This window comes from Danio aesculapii, chromosome 20, assembly GCF_903798145.1.
Source record: "Danio aesculapii chromosome 20, fDanAes4.1, whole genome shotgun sequence".
Taxonomy (NCBI): Eukaryota; Metazoa; Chordata; class Actinopteri; order Cypriniformes; family Danionidae; genus Danio; species Danio aesculapii.
This window is the reverse complement of record NC_079454.1, coordinates 2,909,411-2,934,039: the sequence shown is the minus strand read 5'-3', so window position 1 is coordinate 2,934,039 and position 24,629 is coordinate 2,909,411. Positions and strand designations below refer to the sequence as shown.

At 39.0% G+C, this 24,629-nt stretch overlaps 1 protein-coding gene across 1 annotated transcript in view; it reads left to right on the top strand.

Moving 5' to 3' along the window:
* Positions 1 to 24,629, top strand: part of lama2 (laminin, alpha 2) — a 326,666-nt gene that overhangs the window by 138,897 nt on the left and 163,140 nt on the right. The window contains 4 exon segments of the mRNA XM_056480993.1: positions 151 to 262; positions 9,685 to 9,798; positions 12,424 to 12,551; positions 14,324 to 14,410. Coding sequence (XP_056336968.1) covers positions 151 to 262; positions 9,685 to 9,798; positions 12,424 to 12,551; positions 14,324 to 14,410 — 441 coding nt within the window.

Genomic DNA, 24,629 nt, shown 5'->3' with positions numbered 1-24,629 from the left:
TCTGAAAACTGGACTGACACAGTTTCAATTTGCTATGATTTTCTATGTTAAGCTGCTTTGACACAATCTACATTGTAAAAGGGCTATAGAAACAAAGATGAATTGAATTGAACTGTGCTCTGATTGGACCATGTGCCCTCTCTCTCTCAGGCTGCGTTCTGTTAGGATGAGTGTAGCTGATCAAGACTCTCGCAGTGGCATTCAGGCCCGGGCTGTGGAGGTGTGCCAATGTCCCCCTGGATATGATGGGACATCCTGTGAGGTAAGCCAGAAAAAAAATCAAAGCTACATACAAACAGTTTGGTTGAGTAGAATGAATAATAGTGTTTTTCAGCCACCAATAAACTTCTGGTAAAGGTCAATGTGACAATTTGATAAGGTTCCTTTTACGGCATCAATAATCACATTTAAAGAAATTCAAGCTCACGAGAACAGCTTGACCAACACTGGCCTGAGTATATTTTTGAAACTGCTTCAGTGCTAAATAAAAAGCCAACAGGATTTGGTTTATTTAAAATTTTTGAATTATCATAAAAATTACCAAGATGACTTGTGATTATTCTTGACTAATTTACCTCTTGACTAGTAGTGAGTAAATGAGTCTACCTGTTGACTAGTAGTGAGTAAATGAGTCTACCTGTTGACTAGTAGTGAGTACTTGTTGACTAGTAGTGAGTAAATTAGTCTACCTGTTGACTAGTAGTGAGTACTTGTTGACTAGTAGTGAGTAAATTAGTCTACCTGTTGACTAGTAGTAAGTAAATGAGTCTACCTGTTGACTAGTAGTGAGTACTTGTTGACTAGTAGTGAGTAAATGAGTCTACCTCTTGACTAGTAGTGAGTAAATTAGTCTACCTGTTGACTAGTAGTGAGTACTTGTTGACTAGTAGTGAGTAAATGAGTCTACCTGTTGACTAGTAGTGAGTAAATAAGTCTACCTGTCGACTAGTAGTGAGTAAATGAGTCTACTTGTTGACTAGTAGTGAGTAAATGAGTCTACCTGTTGACTAGTAGTGAGTAAATGAGTTTACCTGTTGACTGGTGATTAGATGAGTCTACCTGTTGACTAGTAGTGAGTAAATGAGTCTACTTGTTGACTAGTAGTGAGTAAATGAGTCTACCTGTAGACTTGTAGTGAGTAAATAAGTCTACCTGTTGACTAGTAGTGAGTAAATGACTTTACCTGTAGACTGGTGATTCGATGAGTTTACTTCTTGACTAGTAGTGAGTAAATTAGTCTACCTGTTGACTAGTAGTGAGTACTTGTTGACTAGTAGTGAGTAAATGAGTCTACCTGTTGACTAGTAGTGAGTAAATGAGTCTACCTGTTGACTAGTAGTGAGTAAATGAGTCTACCTGTTGACTAGTAGTGAGTAAATGAGTCTACCTGTCGACTAGTAGTGAGTAAATGAGTCTACTTGTAGACTAGTAGTGAGTAAATGAGTCTACTTGTTGACTAGTAGTGAGTAAATGAGTCTACTTGTTGACTAGTAGTGAGTAAATGAGTCTACTTGTTGACTAGTAGTGAGTAAATGAGTCTACCTGTTGACTAGTAGTGAGTAAATGAGTCTACTTGTTGACTAGTAGTGAGTAAATGAGTCTACCTGTCGACTAGGAGTGAGTAAATGAGTCTACTTGTTGACTAGTAGTGAGTAAATGAGTCTACCTGTTGACTAGTAGTGAGTAAATGAGTTTACCTGTTGACTAGTAGTGAGTAAATGAGTCTACCTGTCGACTAGTAGTGAGTAAATGAGTTTACCTGTTGACTGGTGATTAGATGAGTCTACCTGTTGACTAGTAGTGAGTAAATGAGTCTACCTGTCGACTAGTAGTGAGTAAATGAGTCTACCTGTTGACTAGTAGTGAGTAAATGAGTTTACCTGTTGACTGGTGATTAGATGAGATTACTTCTTGACTAGTAGTGGGTATCTTCTACAAAAAAGTTTTAATAAGTTCTTCAGCAGGTTCATAATGTCGTAAAATGAAACAATCCATCGGTTTTGGCCTAAAAAACAACCAATTCCTTGCAATGCTCTATTTGCAGTTATATGTTTTAGATGTTCTGTCTGTCTAAATATCTCTCCAGATATATACAGTGTAATACAGTATATAGAACTTTAACTACTGGTTTACCTGCTACAAACTGTCTGAAACAGGCCTCTGTCTTCAAGCATTGCACCAGGTAAACTGTAGCAGATCCAGGCACTGCTGTTTCCTGAGGTGTTTTGTGCAGCAGTTGAAAACCAGCGGCCAATGAGTGAGTGTGTGTGTGTGTGTGTGTGTGTGTGCGTGTGCTGACATTCTGACACACACTATGCTGTTGAGTGTCCTTCTGGAGCTCCTCACATTCCTCCTGAGACAATGCCTGATCAAACCGTGTGTGTGTGTGTGTGTGTGTGTGTGTGTGTGTGTGTGTGTGTGTGTGTGTGTGTGTGTGTGTGTGTGTGTGTGTGTGTGTGTGTGTATGTGTGCGCATCAGCAGCACGGGCGGCTGACTGTGTGGAATCTCTGGACATGGTTTCTCTCTGCATAAGTGTCTTGTCTATTAAAGCTGCAGTGGTTATTGATTTCTGAGCGAGCAGATTTTTATGCTGATGTTAGCACGAACCGCTGGCCAAGAGACACCGTGATCATCTCAGACGGAGATAAACCCTCATGTGACACCAGCAAAACCTCAGATCACACCAAAAAGGAAAAGAAAGCTTGCTGCAGTGATCACAGTGACCGTTTGCAGAGTGGGCTTTATAACCATCACAATGTAGAGTCAAACTTTTGTCTATACATCTGTTTATTCAGATAATCTTTGGCAAATGTGTTTGACAAATATTTCGGTAACACTTTATAAGAACTACACACCATGAGCCATTTATTAAGCATTAGCAAATAACTCATTCATTATTTGTTGAGCATTAGCTCTGCATTATTAGATGCTAGTAAACAGTTTATTATTTCAGTCATTTATAAGGGATTATAATGTAGTGTCATTAGTAACTATCATGAACTAATAGTAATTACCATAGTACACTTCATCCTTTACTACAGTAAACTTTATATATCGACCTCCTCTCCCTCAGTCATCTTTCCATCAAGCTAACTTCTCGTGTTAGCCTAATTGGTTGACGACGTTACTGACCAAAGCGAGAGGTGGCAGTAACGCACCAGAAAGTTTGTTGTCGACCACCGAAAAACAGGTAGAAGAAGAAATCGTCATTCTTGCCGTCAAATGGCTTTATTTTCATCGGCTAGACACCGGCCTCACAGCTTGGTGAAGGTCTGTGCCGTCACTTATTGATCCGGGTCCATAGAGGCGACCTAGTCGACCGCCTAGGGCGACATAATAGTGATTAGAGTGATTTCTGCCCCCCCACTTAGCATTATTTCCACGACCGTCACAACCCCCCCCTCAACTTAGTGTGATTTCCGCAACCGTCACAAATCGCCCTCCCCCCCCTTAGCGTTATTTCCGCGACCATCACAATCCCCCCCCCCCTACTTAGTGTGATTTCCGCGACCGTCACAAACCGCCCTCCCCCCCCTTAGCGTTATTTACGCGACCGTCACAATCCCAGCCTCCCCCCCCCCTACTTAGTGTGATTTCCGCAACCGTCACAAATCCCCCTCCCCCCCTTAGCGTTAATTCCGCGACTGTCACAATCCCCCCCCCTACTTAGTGTGATTTTTGCGACCATCACAAATCCCCCTCCCCCCCTTAGCGTTATTTCCGCGACTGTCACAATCCCCGCCTACTTGGTGTGATTTCCTCGACCGTCACAAAACGCCGTCCCCCTCCTTTAGGGTTATTTCCACGACCGTCACAGTCCACCCCAACCCCCCCGTGTGATTTCCGCGACCGTCACAAATCCTCCACCCTTAGCGTTATTTCTGCGACCGTCACAATCCCCACCCCCAACATAGTGTGATTTCCGTGACCATCACAAATCGCCCTCCCTCCTTAGCGTTTTTCCATGACCGTCACAGCAACACCCCCCCCCCCCCCCCCCCCCCTACTTGATTTCCTTTTGGATAGATTTTGGGCTGAAATAAAGTGAATCTAATTGGATTTGCATTGTAAACATTAAATAAAAGTTAAAAAGGTATTACTCTTTATTATATATTAAAGTTTTAGTTATGATACTGCCAAAAAATTTAGCAGAAATCCACAGATTTTTACAAAAATTAGCAAGAAGAAATAGCAGAAATAGCAAACAACGTCCACAGATTCCGTCTGGCCCTAGTCAATATATATCATTGGAAATGAAAGAGTCTGTTTAATTTCTTTACACTCACGATGACAGAAACCATGTGCTTTTATAAAACAAATAGGGGCAAAGAGGATTAGATGTGGTGCGCTGCAAATCTAAAGCATCAGAAAAGCACAGCTTTAATAAATGGCCTTAGCTGAAGGCATTGTGCATATCAAAAACAGGCAAAGCAACAGATTAACATTATTAAACATTTTTAGATGTAACCCCTTTTGTAATCTTTAACATTTTCATAAGTAACTGTAATTTAATTACCTGTTGAATAGTAACAAATTACTGTTACATTTATTTTGTAATTAAATTACGTAAGGCCGTTACATGTTACTAGTTACTCCCCAACACTACATACAAAGTGTGACGCTGATCTCATCTGAATTTAAAGCGACAGTCACCAAAACACCACAATTAGGATCAAAGCCTAAAAGGGGCAGTTTGAGAGAGTAAGAAAACAATATGTGTGTGGTATTTTAAGCTGAAACTTCCCACACACGCTCTAGAGACACAACAGACTTATTTTACATCGAAGTTCATAATAGGTCCCCTTTAAAAACTATTTTCAGTGGTGTTTTATCAACGGCTTAGGATGATATTATGGTTAGTAGGTGTGTTTGTTCGCCTCTGAGTGATGATGGTCAGGATCGGGCAGGGCTGTTTTCTTTCAGAGCGACAAAAACGAAGCAGAGAAAATGTGTGATGTTTATTGCTGTAGTCATTTCCAATCTCTGCTTCATATTCAGTGTGTGTGTGTGTGTGTGCAGTCAGCAGTTTTGATCTGCCCACCTAGAGCCCATTCAGGCAGCAGCCGCACAGTTATTCTGCCTCATTAGGTGACCAGATTTTAAAGCAGCGACACATGTGTTCTCCATGGGTACATCAATCCCAAAATGCACTGAGCACTTCCACTATACTATAGTCATGCAGAAGGATTGCTAAAGTGTTATTGAACCATTCTGTTGACCTTATTCGTCATGTACGAGCAGCCATTAGCATGTTTCAGATCAAGACTTCCACTGATTTTTAGACGTTAAAAACTGCTCGTTCTACAGTTGCGATGGTAACATATGTTATCTATATTAATCAATCTGCTGTGGTGATTTTACACTTGCTATAGACCAAGGGTGTCCAAACTCAGTCCTGGAGGGCTGGTGTCCTGCTGAGTTTAGCTCCAACTTGCTTCAACACACCTGCCTGGAAGATTCTAGTATACTTAGTAGAGCTTGATTAGCTGGTTCAGGTGCGTTTGATTGGGGTTGGAGCTAAACTCTCCAGGACACCAACCCTCCAGGACCGAGTTTGGACAGCCCTGCTGTAGACTGATTTCACGCGGCTGCCATTTTAAAAGCCAAATCGAGCCTGCGGTGGGAATAAACCCGGAAGTATCGCCCGAGTAACACAGGAACGTTGTGGACCTGGCTGTATATCTTATCAGCGAAGAAAAAAAAATGACTCAAAGTTATCATTTCAGTTTTAAAAGAAAATCTGAAAATATGACGGAAAATATGCTTTGAATGTCTTTGACAAGACAAAACCTTTAAGTAAGAAGATTTTTTTTGCAGTGTACTAATATTCAGGAAACCACACTCTTGTGAGATATTGCTGGATTGTCAAGTTTTATAAAAAATAAAATAAAATAATATATATATATGTATACACAAACACACACACACACAGTTGAAGTCAGAATTATTAGCCCCCCTTTGAATTTTTTTCCTTTTTTAAATATTTCCGAGCAAGGAAATGTTCACAGTATGTCTGATAATATTTTTTCTTCTGGAGAAAGTCTTATTTGTTTTATTTTGGCTAGAATAAAAGCAGTTTTAAATTTTTTAAAAGCCATTTTAAGGTCAATATTACACTGAAAAAAGTGTTGCATGCAAAACTGTGGCAAACAATTTATTTGTGTTGAATTTAAACAAACAAATTAAATTGAGCAATATTCAACTTAATTTGATTGTTTAAATTCAACCAAAGTAAATTGTTTACAACCACTTAACTTAAAAAAATTGAGTAAATCCAAGGAATCATCTTTAAGTAATTTTTTTCAGTGTATTAGCCCCTTTAAGCTATTTTTTCCCGATCGTCTACCGAACAAACTATCCTTATACGATGACTTACCTAATTACCCTAACCTACCTAGTGAACCTAATTAACCTAGTTAAGCCTTTAAATGTCAATTTAAGCTGTATAGAAGTGTCTTAAATAATATCTAGTCAGATATTATTTACTGTCATCATGGCAAAGATAAAATAAATCAGTTATTAGAGATGAGTTATTAAAACTATTATGATTAGAAATGTGTTGAAGAAATCTGCTCTGTTAAACAGAAATTGAGAGAAAAAATAAACAGGGGGGCTAATAATTGACTTCAACTGTGTATATATATATATTTATATATATTAGGCATGGGACGATAACCAGTTTTAAGGTTTACCCCGGTTTGAAAAAGTCAAGGTAAAACCACACAAATGTTTTGTTATTCCGTTTCTAAGGTATATGTAGAGTTTTTTTAATTGTTTTTTATGTGCTGTAAGGAAATCTGTTTTTAAAGCTAATGAAGATTGTAGAAGTCAATGGTTTATTTTAATTAATACGCCTGACATGTTTCCTGTTCCAAAATATTATAAATGTTTCCTAAAATGTAATATATTGTGTTAAATGGGGAAAAATGTAGTTTTTTTACTAAGACATTTTTAAGACATGTTTTTACTGTAGTAAACACAATCCCGTGATACCGTGATATTTTTATCCAAGAGTATCATACCATCAGAAACTTATAGCAGCCCATGCCTAATATATACAGTTGAAGTCAGAATTATTAGCCCCCCTTTGAGTTATTTATTTTTTTCTTTTTTAAATATTTCACAAATGATGTTTAACAGATTCAGGAAATTTTCACAGTAATTCTGATAATATTTTTTCTTCTGGAGAAAGCCTTATTTGTTTTATTTCGGCTAGAATAAAAGCAGTTTGAATTTTTTTAAAAACATTTTAAGGTCAAAATTATTAGCCCCTTTAAGCTGTATTTTTTGATATTGTATAACAATGGTTTGTTCTGTAGACTAACTTGCCTGATTACCATAACCTGCCTAGTTAACCTAATTAACCTAGTTAAGCCTTTAAATGTCAAGTCAGACTGGATATTAGTATCTTAAAAAATATCTAGTCAAATATTATTTATTGTCATCATGGCAAAGATAAAATAAATCAGTTATTAGAAATGAGGGTAACACTTTTTAAAATAACCACACACTATAAACCATTTAATAAGCATTAGCAAATAGTTAGTTCATTATCTGTTAAGCTTTAACTATACATTAATAAACGTTAATAAGCTGTTTATAACTGCAGCTACAAATGCTGTATTCTTGACTTAATAATTGTACTTTCACACTTTGTTAATACCACCTACAAACTGGTTGCTGTGGAAAAGCCCTCCACATGGAGGCGAGCGGTCGGCCGGCAAGCGCCGAAAGGAACGGCGTCACACCGCCCCACAGCATTCGCTTAAAAAAATTAAATGCAGCCGTATGTACCTCCGGCTTCGTTTTTCGCGGCCTCCAGAAATGTCCACGGGACTACGTTTTCAGAATGAGCCTGGGTTGAGAATAGAGCATGTGTAGCTGAAGGCATAACCTGCTTACTAACATCTATTAATGCAGAGTTAATGCTTAACAGATCATGAATTCACTGGATGCTAATGCCTAATAAATGATTGGTGTGTGGTTATTATGAAGTGTTACCGGAAATTCTTCTCGATTTGAAGTTATTTTTAGATATTTTGAAAAGAAATAAGATGACAAAGTAAGTATGTTTGTAGTGTACTGCCCTACTAACTGTTAATAAGCAGATCGTTAGTCGTGTGTTGAGCTGAAAGCCTCTGTTAATAGTGTGGATTGTGACTTCAAATAACGTAGGAGCCATTCCAGCCAAAGGCAGCAGTAGGCAGTAAACTCCTTCAGACACATTAATGAAACAAAGCCAGGTGTGAAGGGGAAAGTAGAGCTTAATAACACACACACACACACACACACACTCTCTCTGAGAAGGTCTTTATCAGCCGCTCTATAAACCTCCCCTGTGCTTGAGTTCAGACTGAAATAAATCTGCTGCCTCATTGAGGAAATCAAAGAGCTGCGTGCTGTACACTGATCCGTCAATTAGCACAGCATTGATCAATTACAGCAGCGCACACACACACACAGATGCACAAACACACACATATAGGCCCACACACGCACATACAGACATGCACACACACAGACATAGATGGACACACACATACACACACTTACAGATGCACACACACACATACTGATGCGCACACACACATATAGACAAACACACATACACATACAGACACATGCGCATGTTCACACACACACACAGGTGCACAAACGCACATACAGATGGGTATATACACACAGGCACATACAGACATGCACACACACATTCACACGTGCACGCACATATGGACACACACACACACATAAACACACACATTAAGACAAAAACAAACGCATGCTCACGCACACATACACACAAATGCACGCACATACACACTCACACACATGTATATACACACACACGCGCACACACACAGACAAACACAGTTACACACACGCACAGACAGACATACACATACAGACAGTGACACTTGCGCGCACACACACACACATACAGATGCACACACACATATGAACACACGCACGCACGCACGCACGCACACACACACACACACACACACATACACATATAAACACATTTAAAGACAAAACCCACACGCTCACACACATACACACACACACACACACACATTCACACATGGACGCACATATGGACACACACACACATAAACACACACATTAAGACAAAAACAAACGCATACTCACACACTCATACGGACGCACACATACACTCAAATGCACGCACATACACACTCACACACATGTACACACACACACGTGCATACACACACGCACAGACAGACATACACATACAGACAGTGACACTTGCACACACACACACACATACAGATGCACACACACACACACACACACACACGCACACACACACGCACACACACACACACACACACACAAATAAACACATTTAAAGACAAAACACACACGCTTACACACATACAGACACACACACACAGGCAGACGTGCACACACACACACACACACACACTCACACACACATACATACAGATGCACACAGACAAACACACATGCAGACACACACATTCAGACATACAGACACACGCACACACAGACACCCACACATTAACATACAAACAAACACACACATATACACACAAACACACCCACACAGACACACACACACACACACACACTCACCTACTATGGTCTGCTAACATCGTAATCGTAATAACATCGGCATGTTTGATGTGTGTGTGCAGATGTGTGCGCTGGGCTACCGGCGGGTCAACGGGACGATCTACCGCGGTGTGTGTGAACTCTGTCAATGCCACGGACACACAGAGCGCTGTGATGACCTCACCGGACACTGCCTGGTAATACCTGCTCTTATGTTTGTGCATGACTACGTGTGTGTGTGACTGTGTGTGTGTGTGTGTGTGTGACTGTGACGATGGATTGCGCTGTGATTATCACTCTCTGCATGTTTATTTACCTTTCAGAGATGAAACACTGCCACCACCCCTCCGATCCATTAGCCAGACAATGTGTGTGTGTGAGACTGATTAAATGTGTGCGTCTCTGTTGACGTATGCTGCTTTTAGGAGTCAGACACTTATATATTGCGTTACACCTTATTATATTCATTTGAATTGAAGGTAGCCGGTTTGATATTTTGCGTGACACAGTGACACAGGTACTGTGTGTGGGAATAATACATTTCTGTGCAAGTTTACAGCGTCTAAAATGAGCTAGCGTGCGGTCTGTAATAAAGCTGCATTAAGGCCTTACCTGTCTGAAATGAGACATCAGTAATTGGTACACAGTACAGTAAGAGAAGAGTAGAGCCATCTGACCAATCAGAGCAGAGTAGAGCCATCTGACCAATCAGAGCAGAAAAGAGTCATTTGACTAATCAGAGTAGGGTAGAGCAATTTGACCAATCAGATCAGAGTAGAGCCATCTGACCAATCAGAGCAAAGTAGAGTTATTTGACCAATTGGAGCAGAGTAGAGCCATCTGACCAATCAGAGCAAAGTCATCTGACTAATCAGAGCAGAATAGTCATCTGACCAATCAGAACAGAGTCATCTGACTATTCAGAGTAGAGTAAAGCAATTTGACCAATCAGATCAGAGTATAGTTATCTGATCAATCAGAGCAGAATAGAATCATCTGACCAATCAGAGCAGAGTGAAGCCATCTGACCAATCAGAACAGACTAAAACCATCTGACCAATCAGAGCAGAGTGAAGTCATCTGACCAATCACAGTAGAGTGGATTCAAATGACCAATCACAGCAGAGTGAAGCCATCTGACCAATCAGAACAAGCTAAAACCATCTGACCAATCAGAACAGACTAAAACCATCTGACCAATCAGAACAGACCTGGCAATCTGACCAGTATGAGGAAACTAAAGCCATCTGACCAATCAGAGCAGAGTAGAGCCATCTGACCAATTACAGGAGACTAGAGTCAACGGACCAATCAAAACAGAGTGGAGCTCTCTGACCTATCAGAACAGGCTAAAACCATCTGACCAACCAGAACAGACTAGAGTCATCTGACCAGTCAGAACAGAATACAGTCATTTGACCAATCACAACAATCTTGGCAAATCTGACCAATTAGAGCAGACAAAGCCATTTGACCAATCAGAGCAAACAAAAACCATCTGACCAATCACAGCAGACTGGAGTCATCTGACCAGTCACTGCAGAGGGGAGCCATCTGACCTATCAGAACAGACTAGAGTCATCTGACCAATCAGAATAGACTAAAGCCATTTGACCAATCACAACAAACTTGGCAAGTCAGACCAATCAAAGCAGACAAAAGCCATTAGACCAATCAGAGCAGAGTAGAGCCATCTGACCAATCAGAGAAGATCAGAGCCATCTGACCAATCAGAGAAGAGCAGATTCAACTGACTAATCAGAGGAGACAAAAACCATCTGACCAACAAGACCAGAGCCATCTTACCAATCAGTGAACAGCAGAGCCATCTGACCAATCAGAGAAGAGCAGATTCATCTGACTAATCAGAGGAGACAAAAACCATCTGACCAACAAGACCAGAGCCATCTGACCAATCAGTGAACAGCAGAGCCATCTGACCAATCAGAGAAGAGCAGATTCAACTGACTAATCAGAGGAGACAAAAACCATCTGACCAACAAGACCAGAGCCATCTTACCAATCAGTGAACAGCAGAGCCATCTGACCAATCAGAGAAGAGCAGATTCATCTGACTAATCAGAGGAGACAAAAACCATCTGACCAACAAGACCAGAGCCATCTTACCAATCAGTGAACAGCAGAGCCATCTGACCAATCAGAGAAGAGCAGATTCAACTGACTAATCAGAGGAGACAAAAACCATCTGACCAACAAGACCAGAGCCATCTTACCAATCAGTGAACAGCAGAGCCATCTGACCAATCAGAGAAGACCAGAGCCATCTGACCAATCAGTGAACAGCAGAGCCATCTGACCAATCAGAAAAGAGCAGATTCATCTGACTAATCAGAGACAAAAACCATCTGACCAACAAGACCAGAGCCATCTTACCAATCAGTGAACAGCAGAGCCATCTGACCAATCAGAGAAGAGCAGATTCATCTGACTAATCAGAGACAAAAACCATCTGACCAACAAGACCAGAGCCATCTGACCAATCGGATAAGAGCAGAGCCATCTAACCAATCAGAGAAGACCAGAGCTGTCTGACCAATCAGAGAAGAGTAGAGTCTTCTGACCAATCAGAGCACAGTTGGCTCTAAGTAAGGGTGGTCTTAGGGAGAGTTGTTCCTTAAACAAACTGTTTCAGACACAAAAAAAAAAATCTGATGCTTAGTAATTGTTGGCTTTATATTCTTGTAAACCTATTCATGCTTTAAGGTGAATTGTGCTTTGTGAAACTATCAGAATCTGCAGTGTTTCGTAGATGTGTTTGTCTGTCTGTCCCTGTGTTGTAAATGTGTGTGCGTGTGCTGTAGGGCTGCAGGGATCACACTGTAGGACCGAACTGTGGCCAGTGTGCTCCTGGATATTACGGAGACGCCACTAAAGGAACTGCAGACGACTGTCAGCCCTGCGCCTGTCCTCTGCTGAGCCCCTCAAACAAGTACGTCCAGAACCAGCACATTTACAACAACAACCATTTGATGACAGATACGTCATATTTAAGGACCGCAGTTTGCCCCCAAAATGCTCATTAATGCTTCAAACCACTATAGGCTTCACCCACTCCACAGTTTACAAGACGCGTTCCCAGATTTCAAATAGAACAGCATGTATTAGAACTGATTTGTTGATATGTTTTGAAGATGGCTCAGTGGTTAGCACTGTGGCCTCACAGAAAGAAACACATGCACTATAGGTGAATTGAAACTAAACTGGTTGTAGTGTTATGAGTGTGTGTGAATGGGAGTGTATGGGTGTTTTCCAGTACTGGGTTGAGGCTGGCAGGGTATCTGCTGTGTAAAACATATGCTGGAATAGTTGGCGGTTCATTCTGCTGTGATTACCCTTGATAAATCAGGTATTAAGCTTAAGGAAAATGAATAAGTGATTAACAGGTAAACTGAAACTGTGGGAGCCTTGATGTTAGTGTAAAAACATACAGCAGCAACTAACTGACATTTTACATGTGTACCATTGGTAACACTTATTAGTTAATGTATGTTAATGTTTTACTAACAATGAGCAGTTAAGGAACAGTACGTTTATAACGTAAAATCCATTAAAAAGCAGCACATTTTAACCTTTCTCTATTAGCTGTGGTGTCTCTCAAGGTTCTGTACTTGGTCCTCTGCTGTTTCTTATCTATCTTCTCATAGTGATGTTTTATAAACAAATTTCGGGAGGAGCACGTGCAGAAGTTTCAGTATCAAATACGTCATTGACAATTATTCTATTATCCAATCAGTTCTTGACCAAACCCCTATATATATACCAAAGCTGTCTTACCTGCAGCATCTTACGACTTTAGCATCCCTCCACCACCCCGTCACCTCACCTCTTAAGCATTACAATCCCAGGGGGAGCGTTCTGGGGCCGGGCTAGATACTTCGCTCGAATCCCTATTCCTCTTTGTTTCCTGATAAGAGGAATAACTCGAGTTTGGGTGTCTTCCCCGAGCTCAGAGCCCTCTCCCCGGACAGCACGCCAAATACGCTCTATTCTGAAACTATTGCAAGTGTGAACTCGTGAAATGGTGTTAAAAAGTCAAATATGACTTGGTGAAACCCTGCTTTTGGTAATAACACTGAAGATCTCCTTATAGGAATAACTGCAGTCTTTCAAAGTCCCCTAATTTTCCTCGGTCTGTTGATGGCTGTTCTGTTTCTCGCATACATTCCTTAGTGTCTGCTGCTGTACGCAGTCTGTTGCTATACTGGGCTGTTAGGAGAGCCAAAGCACTGTTGTGTTGGTGCCAGAGCCACATTGGTACAGATATAGCATAAACAAATGACAGAATATTCACTTTTGGTGCTCAAAGAACCCCAGTTGAGACCATAATGTAGTTTGGACTGATCTTATTTTTAGCATGTTAGCATCTATGAGTAGCACCTGTAGATGGGGTCTATGATTTCAGCACTAGGCTAATAATGGCTGTAGCATGCTAGTGGGTAATCCCGAAAGAGTTCCCAGAAGCCAACAGCTGAGCATTCCTCATCTAAAGAAAGCGTCGCTGGCCTCCGCATTCCCAGCATGCCCCTCAGCCAGGCTCTGGTGTCGTCTGAAATAGCCCAATAGTCATCATGCTAGGGCTAATGGCCTCGCCGTGCAGGGTTTGAGGCAGAGAGAGCGCTGATGATTAACGGGAAGGATGTTTTTAATTCGCTTATCTTTTGTATGTCTTTTTGTCTCCATATTTGCTCAAAAACATCGCAGTTTCAGTCCCACGTGTCGTGTGGATGGCAGGGGCGAGGTGATCTGCGACCGATGCCCGCCGGGGTACACCGGATCACGCTGCGACAGGTAAGAAGACCTGGATTACATCAGATTTTAGATACACTGAAGTGCATCACCCAAAAATCAACTCACCATTTACTTCACACAAACCTTGTTGTTCCCTGGCGAGGAACAACACAATAGAAAATATAAAAACAAGGTATCCGAGAGTTTCTTTAACACAAAAGAAGATATTTTGAGGAATGTTGGAACCCTGTAACCCTTGACTTCGATAGTAGGAAAAAGAAATACTAGAAGTCAATATAAAATATACGTACTTGAAGTCAATGGTTACAGGTTTCCAACATTCTTCAAAATATCTTCATTTGTCTTAAACAGAAAAAAAGAAACTCAAAACGGTTTTAAAAAAGCGAAGGGTGAGTAAATGGTGACTGAATTTAGATTTATGGGTGAACTGTCCCCTTTAAACCGAATCCATGTGATTTATGGAGGCATGGGAGTCATACACAATATTCATTCTTAATTGTTTAACCCTTTAAGGTGACGTGCTGACTGACTGACTGACAGGTGTGTGATGCGTGAGGCCAACAAACACAATGTATAGCCGTTTCACTTCACTTCAGGACGCATTAATACCGCTCTGTAGGTCTTATGAATATTCCTAGCGTAATAAATGTTGGAGACATACTTGTTGTATAAACGCACTAAATCGCACTTCAGCAGTGTTTATTTGAGCGTGCACATATTTGAGGGGGCGTGGAAGAAGTTTTGTGTCAATGGTTACAGGTTTCCAACATTCTTCAAAATATCTTCATTTGTGTTCAACAGAAGAAAGAAACTCAAATCAGTTTTAAACAAGCGAAGGGTGAGTAAATGGTGACTGAATTTAGATTTTTGGATGAACTGTCCCCTTTAAACTGAATCCATGTGATTTATGGAGGCATGGGAGTCATACACAATATTCATTCTTTTCCCACTGCACCATGACTTTATATTCTGTTCTGTACATTATTTCTGGTAACCCATTCATTGTTTCCGCTACATTCATTCTTCCACGCTTAAATTGATCCCGCCACGGCTACATTACAGCTTTTCGTTCAAAACATTCAGTCGTGTTTTTTTTAATAGCGGGTGATAATCACACCAAAACATATTAAAAGGTAAGTGAATTATAACAGCGCAAACCTTTCTGTAACCGTAGTAGTGCTGTGCGTCATTTGTTTAACCCTTTAAGGTGACATGCTGACTGACTGACTGACAGGTGTGTGATGCGTGAGGCCAACAAACACAACGTACAGCCATTTCACTTCACTTCAGGACGCATTAATACCGCTCTGTAGGTTTTATGAATATTCCTAGCGTAATAAATGTTGGAGACATACTTGTTGTATAAACGCACTAAATCGCACTTCAGCAGCGTTTATTTGAGCGCGCACATATTTGAGGGGGCGTGGAAGAAGTTTTGTGTCAATGGTTACAGGTTTCCAACATTCTTCAAAATATCTTCATTTGTGTTCAACAGAAGACAGAAACTCAAATCGGTTTTAAACAAGCGAAGGGTGAGTAAATGGTGACTGAATTTAGATTTTTGGGTGAACTGTCCCCTTTAAACTGAATCCATGTGATTTATGGAGTCATACACAATATTCATTCTTTTCCCACTGCACCATGACTTTATATTCTGTTCTGTACATTATTTCTGGTAACCCATTCATTGTTTCCGCTACATTCATTCTTCCACGCCAAAATTGATCCCGCCACGGCTACATGGCATGATTCGTTCAAAACATTCAGTCGTGTTTTTTTTAATAGCGGGTGATAATCGCACCAAAACATATTAAAAGGTAAGTGAATTATAACAGCGCAAACTTTTCTGTAACCGTAGTAGTGCTGTGCGTCATTTGTTTAACCCTTTAAGGTGACATGCTGACTCACTGACTGACTGACTGACAGGTGTGTGATGTGTGAGGCCAACAAACACAACGTACAGCCGTTTCACTTCACTTCAGGATGCATTAATACCGCTCTGTAGGTCTTATGAATATTCCTAGCGTAATAAATGTTGTAGACATACTTGTTACATAAACGCACTAAATCGCACTTCAGCAGCGTTTATTTGAGCGCGCACAAGAAGATCTGCGATTGAGCAGCGTATATTTGAGGGGGCGTGCAAGAAGTTTTGTGCACGAGCAGAGATTCGCATACTCGTAGGCTATTACACAAATGCGATCTCCACTTACTGCGCTCATGACATTTGTCATTGAAATAACGCCACAGGTAGATGGTAGATCTGTGTAAAAAAGGCCTGCCGCCACAGCTGGAAAAAGTCCTAGAAGAAGCACTGTCATTTGTGCCCAAATTTTTTTTAATGGTTTTATGCATGTAGCCTTGTTAATAGTGTCCTATATGAACATGTTTTTCCATTTATTTTCTCCAGGTTTTTGATTTATTTTTCAAGAAAATTGTATTTGAATATGTGCCAACTATAGTTCCCGGGGTAAGAATCCTTCAATGTAAAATTTGAATAAGAGGAGAACATTTGGCATTCTCAAAACAACTGCTTTCGAAAGATCAATTCATATTCATAAACACATTTATTATGCTTAAAATTATAAAACCATTTGATTTGAACCCCCGGAAATTATCTGTTATATAATTTTATGAACATGAAATTAGTCTTAAAGAGCACCTATGGTGAAAAATCTACTTTACAAGCTGTTTGGACAGAAATGTGTGTAAGTATAGTGTATAAACTGTCATATTGGTGTGAATAAGGTATTTTTGTAAACAGCAGGGCCTGAGGTTGTGAATTTGGTTGTAGTTTTGTGTTTTTATTCAGTGATTCTGCTTTTTAACAGCAGGAGTTCATTATTCTCTGTTCACTCAGCGTTTTAACTCTTTGTAGGAGAGGAACCAGAGGGAGAAGTTGATTTTATTTGTTTGCTGTATATCAAATTGTGTATCAAAAAAGGCTACTTTAAAGTAAAGATATCAGTTAAATGGTTAAGTTATGTTTACATGGGGTATTATGAAAGCAAAAATCATTAAACCAATAACCAATAACCTTGATTTATTAACTTATTAACACATTATTCCCTAATACCCCATAGTTTATGTACATACAAGGTATTTGCCCACCGCCAACTATAGTTGCCACTTAAACTTTTGACAAAAACTTTAGATCTCTTATAAGGTTTGTTTTATTTGGATGAATCTAGAGACCTTCATGATTATGTTGATATACATTTGTGAACAAAAAATAATTTTTAGTATCATGAAAATTGCCTTTTTTTGGGAGGGTTTGCCTCCATTTTGCATCCTGCAATTAGGGGTAAGAAGTTAAGGGCCTCATATGTTAGTAAGTAAATCAATTGCTTTTTTTCTTTCTTGAAATCTTTTATTTGGTTGTTTGCTTGCACGTCTTTGAGAAATAAACATGGATAACATGTGGAAAATTGATAATTAAGGAAAATGGAAAGTATGAACAATGTATTAAGTGACAAGACTTTTGTCTAAGCAAAGTCAGACCTTACTGTCCTAATGAAATCATTAATAATCAAGGCATGATCATATTTTATTGTGCTCAAATAAGCGTAATCTAGAGGCCTTTAGCTTTCATATAAGCCACTTCTGATACCAAATGATCAACTAGAAGTCAAGTTATTATTTGCTGTTCTACTTAGATAGACGACAAGACTTCTATCAGGTAGTGTATATTTGAGATTATGAGTAATAGACAGTGTGAAGCTAATATTTGATTGACGGTTCTCTTTTAATGACACCATGGCAATTTAATGCAAAATGAAGAGTGGCTTTGGTTGTGAAAAGCATATACACTTTAGATTTTCTTGGCATTTCTTTACATACAGTCTTTCATCCACAACCTAAGTAGTCTGGAAATGTTTTATTTCTTCAAGCTGTTCGTACGTTGGCAACTACACACCCTTGAATAACTGAACAGTAGCTTCTTTTAAAAGCACTGATGTCCCTCGCTAATCCCAAATGTGCATTTTCATGTGACAGTTTTCCTTGTGAAGCACGCTGGGAAAGTCCTGTGATCTGGGATAAAATCTGACGGCACATTTGATCAGTTTTTTATGGCGTTTTGAAGCTTGACCAGAACCGCTTAATGGCACTGTACCAATAACTAATGATCTATCTGCAGCAGCCCTGAAAGACTTCACACTGTGCTGTGTGCAGATGGGAATTTGAGGAAGTCGACACAGGGAGAAATGTTGATTAGAGGTTACAATACTTCAGTCTTACAAAGTTTACATGGACTATTTTGCTTAGCAGTTTTATATCTGTGGAGTTTCTTGGTGACAATATTGTGTGCTCTAAAATGACAACCATTGGGTTAAAAAGTGTCATTGTAATTTGATGGAAAAAATTAACCCAACATTGGGTTGGTCCATATTTGACTCAACATTGGGTTTCAACAACCCAGGATTTTTGTATATTGTGTATTTTAAAGTATCTTGGTTATATAGCATTGATAACATTGTGTGCTTTAAAAATGCTGGGTTGTTGGAACCTAATGTTGGGTCAAAAATGGACAAATTCAACCATTGGTTAAAAAATGTAATTGAAATTTAATAAAAACATGAACCCAACTTTGTGTTTATCCATATATGAGTCAATGTAAGGTTTCAATAACCCAGCATTTTATTGTGTATTTTTAAATTATATTTGAGAGATAACATTGATAATATTGTGTGCTCAAAAATGCTGGGTTGTTGATGTTGGGTCAAATATGAACAAATCCAAAAAAAAAAAAAAAATGTGTCACTGAAATTTAATTGAAAAAATCAACCCAGTGTTGGGTTTCTCCATATTTGACTCAACATCGGGTTTCAACAACCCAGCATTTTATTGTGTATTTTAATATTATCTGGTGACACAGTACTGTGTGCTCTAAAAAGGTCATTGAAACACAATGTTGGGTTAAACATGGACTAACCCAACAATTAGTTTTAAAATGTAATTAAAATTTAATGGAAACATTAACCCAACTTTGTGTTTATCCATATAGGAGTCAATGTAGGTTTCAATAACCCAGCATTTTATTGTGTATTTTTAAATTATATTTGAGAGATAACATTGATAACATTGTGTGCTCTAAAAATGCTGGGTTGTTGGAATCTAATGTTGGGTCAAATATGAACAAATCTAAAAAAAAAAAAAAAAAAAAAAAAGTGTCACTGAAATTTAATTGAAAAAAACAACCCAATGTTGGGTTTCTCCATGTTTGACTCAACATTGAGTTTCAACAACCCAGCATTTTATTGTGTATTTTTATATTATCTGGTGACACAGTACTGTGTGCTCTAAAAAAGTCATTGAAACACAATGTTGGGTTAAACATGGACTAACCCAACAATTGGTTTAAAAATGTAATTGAAATTTAATAAAAACATGAACCCAACTTTGTGTTTAAGCATATATGAGTCAATGTAAGGTTTCAATAACCCAGCATTTTATTGTGTATTTTTAAATTATATTTGAGAGATAACATAGATAACATTGTGTGCTCTAAAAATGCTGGGTTGTTGGAATCTAATGTTGGGTCAAATATGAACAAATCAAAAAAAGTATCGTTGAAATTTAATTGAAAAAATCTGCCCAACGTTGGGTTTCTCCATATTTGACTCAACATCGGGTTTCAACAACCCAGCATTTTGTGTATTGTGTGTTTTTAAATTATCTGGTGACACAATAATGTGCGCTTTTTAAAAAGGTTATTGAAACACAATGTTGGCTTAAACCGGGAATAACCCAACCATTGGTTTAAAAATGTAAATGACATTTAATGGAAAAACCATAACCCAAATTTGGATTTATCCATATTTCTATTTTTGGATTTTCTGGTGACATAACATTGACAACATTGGATGCTCTAAAAATGCTGGGTTGTAGGAACGTAATGTTGGGTCAGATATGGACAAATCCAACCACTGGGTTAAAAATGTGATAGAAATCAGACAGAATGTTGTAAAGTGAAAATGTTAAAGTGCAGATTGTTTGCTGTGAGGGTTGAGTTTAGGGGGACAGCAGGAAATATACAGTCTGTACAGTAGAAACATCATTACAGCTGTGGAGAGAGCCTATAATGAAAGCTGTGCAAGTGTGTGTGTTTATTTTGGTGTAAATGGACAGAAATGTGTATAATAGCATGGGTATGACCTAGTTGTACTCTATTATGCTGGTTTATGAGGGCATTCCTTGTATCCTCATTATTCAAAAGCTTAATCATACTAAAAAAGGTTGGGTGTTTTCCAATTCAGAATTCACCACAGGTTTCCCGTGAGGGTTGGGTTCAGGGTTAGGGCCATATAATAAGTCATTTTAATTGTATAAAATGCATGATGCCTATAGAGAGTTCTCATAAACCACCAGTACCAACATGTGTGTGTGACTGTGTGTGTGTGTACAGGTATATGTGGTTTACAGCGACACCAATTTATATAATAGCATGGGGAGTCTTGGAGTAACACGAGTTATGTAATAATTAGTGCTGTCAAAATTAGTGCGTTAATTTGTATTAATGCGATATTTGAAATATTTGACGCGTTAAAAAATGAAGGCAATTGACGCATTTGCAGTTTTTTTTATTTCCTGTTGTGGTCGACGTGTGTTCAACATGAAAAGAAATATGGATAAGACCAAGGAAGGACTTTCAGAAGGAAAGTTTCAGTATAAAATAATTCATGTCGCATCTCCAGCGTTTCCTCCGGAGTTTCATGTAATTTCGTATGTTTCATTTTTAATATTTCGACTTTTGTTTTAATGGAGTTTGATACCACATGCCGAATGGAAAGAAAAACCTCCACATTTTGTGACTCGGTGGTCATTTAAGGGAATCAAAAATCGCTGTTTACATATTAGACTATTAATTAGAGTATTATCTTAATCATATTAAAATCGGAGTATTGGTGTCCAGCTTATTGAAAGGAGGGGTTATTTGTTTTCTGAAAAACTGAACCTTTTTGCACTTATTCACCTGATTAATTATTCATTCTGTTTCATTGAGGTGTAAAGATTACATTTTAGTGAAATATTAAGAACTCATTTTAGCTGGATTATCTTGTTGGAAAGTTATTTTAACTACACTTTTTGATGTACCAAAAATATTTCCTACTATTATGTCAAATTGCTTTGTTTATTTACACAATCTTAGAATAAAGAAATGAAAAGTTTACATGCCAAAACCTCTAAAAGCCATGTAAAATGAGCATTTTTCTCAGCCTCGTATATTTATGTTCAGTTATTTCACTTTAAAGGCAATGGAAAGGACGTATTTGTCACTATAAAAGTAAAATCACTGAGTCCACACACAGGAGTTGGAGAAAAATGCTCATTTTAGAAGAAAATATGAAATGATATTTAGAGGTTTTTGCATCTAAACTCTTCAAATATGAAAATATACTTAGTTTTAAAACACATTTTTTTTTAATCATAATTTTTTTGGGGAAATCTGTTAACTTGTTTTAAATTAAAAACTGAAGCCTATTGGCAAATAACAAACTGGCCAGCACATTCAACCTCCCTCAGTGAGAATTTGGCCATTTGATTAATGAGATAAATTCAAACATAATAATAATAATCCAACTTTAGGTGTTTCAAACCACCTGAACCCCCTTAGCTACTCGCCTGACTATTTCAAGAGTTCACACTTAGCTGATAATCAATAAAGCGTATTTGGCATGCTGTCCCGGGAGAGAGCCCTGAGCTCGTAATATCCTCGAGCCCGGGGCTCCCTCCTGTTAGAAGGGCGAGAGGGGAGTTCGAGCTCAGGTAGGTCTCGAGAACTCCCCTGCTTGTCGTCGTGTGAGAAGTGTGAACTGAGGTTGTCTTGGGTGATAATTGGTTTAGTCGGTTGGCTATGGTTTGCTTTTGGACAGTGGGAGGAAACCGGGGAACCCGGGGAAAACCCACGCAAACACAGGGAGAGCATGGAAACTCTGCTCAGAAACACCAACCAGCCCAATATGAGGTTAGAGCAGCGGTGTTCTTGCTGTGAGGCAACAGTGCTAGCCACTGGGCCACCGTGTCGCCCTATCAGAAAAGGGGGAGGAAGTAGGGGTGGAAGCTTCAAGACGAAGATAACTGGAGTGAAAAACTCTGGTTATTTATAATGCTTCCATAATCATCTAATGGGGCAGGTTACGGAGCTAATAAGGAGCCAGCCGTGTTGATCATAAGCACGTGATCCTCTCGAAAATAGTTTATAAGTAAACCTCACTTAATTTAACTTATTAATTGTATGAAAAGAGGACTAATTAATAATATATTTTAATAGCAGTTGAATAATTAATAGCAATATATAATATAAAATAAAAAACAATATTCATTCTTGGCGGGGGTGTGGGGGGACTGTATTCACTCGTCCCCACCAATGTCAAGTGCAAACCTACGCCCTTGATCGCAACTATACTTTTTTGAAGAGTAACTCAGTATTGTAATGCATTACTTTCTAAAGTAACTTTCCCCAACACGTGTACTTGGGAAAATGGGTATGACTTAGTTGTACTTTATTAAGGTGGTTAACAGGGTCACACCAGTGTCCTAATTAGGAACGCTTAAAAATCATACTTAATGCAGTCATCAGTTTAATATTCAAATGTTGCCAGTTTTCACAGGGTTGGGTTTAGGGATAGGGTTGGGGTAGGGCTATATCATGCCTATGGAGTGTCCCTGTAAACCATGTATACAAGTATGAGTGTGTGTGTGTGTGTGTCTGTGTGCGCATGTGTTCAGCTGAACAACAGCATGTGTTTGAGTTTGTAATGTGTTTGTTTGAGTAGACTAGTCAAACAGATTTTAATCTCCAGGCCATATGGATCTCTGTGCCAGTGTGATGTGAAATAAAATTCGGGGATAAGAGGGAGCAAATGGCTCGAGCCTCTGCGGTCAGTGTAAAAGTGCCCACAAACGCAGACAGCACACTTCCTCGCTGGCACTGATGGTGGCATCTTAGTTTCATTAGCATCAGAATCAGCCAGCATCATTAGCATCAACTTTTCTATCAGCCGCTCTGTTTATTTCTCTCAAATGGAAAGCCAATGGGAAAAAGGGGGTGGGGCATGTCAGACACCAGAGAGAATTGGATTGGTTTGGAGATTTGAGGAGAAATGGTGACAAAGCGACTAACTGCAGGTTTTGGATGTTTATATCTTCTAAATGCTAATTTTGTCACTGTTTCAGAGCACACTAGCTTAAAATAAATACTGATACTAGCGTCTAAAATTGTATTTTAATTTTGAGGGCCCTTTAAGGCCATGGTATACTGTGTTTGAACACTCGGACACCCTCGAGCTGCAGTGGGCTGGGTTGTAAATGGGTTGCGCCGCTTGAGTGACTGCTAAACACAACAACAACCGCAGGTGATAGTGCAGGTGCAGATATATCTGCACCAGCTCTGATACTCCACTCTCCAGTTTATTTATCATTGCTAAATTAGTGTTGTTGTGCCGAAATTTTTCTTCTGACTTACTCCTATGGATTTGAAACAAGCCAAATAAGGAGTAGCTCTACCAGAAAGCCTTAGGAGTCAGATAAACATCTTAACACTTTATTTTATTTTGTTTAATTGTTGGTAAGTTCAGTTATGGTACTTTCATAAGGTCCATTGACATCTTCATGTACAGTGAAGACATTGTTTACATAGACAAATAAATAAATATGTATATATATATATATATATATATATATATATATATATATATATATATATATATATATATATATATATATATATATATATACATTGAGATCCATAAATATTTGGACACAATTCTAACATTTTTACAACAGTTTGCATACGCACCTCCCACTTGTTAAGGGTCCAAAAGTAATTGGCAATTGGCTGTGTGTCAGAGTAAGCAATCAAGAGAAGACTTCACCTGAGTGAATACAGAGGGTTCACCACAAGATGTAAACCATTGGTGAGACTCAATAACAGGAAGGCCAGATTAGAGTTCTAAAAAAGCCTTCACAGTGCTGGACCAACATCCAATGGACAGATGAGATCAAGATCAACTTGTACCAGAGTGATGGGAAGAGAAGAGTATGGAGAAGGAAAGGAACTGGTCATGATCCTAAGCAGTGAAGGATGGTGGTAGTGGTGTCATGGCATGGGCATGTATGGCTGTCAATAGAACTGGTTCTCTTGTATTTATGAATGATGTGATGCTGACAAAAGCAGCAGGATGTATTCTGAAGTGTTTCAGGCAATATTTTCTGCTCATATACAGACAAATTCTTCAGAACTCATTGGATGGTGCTT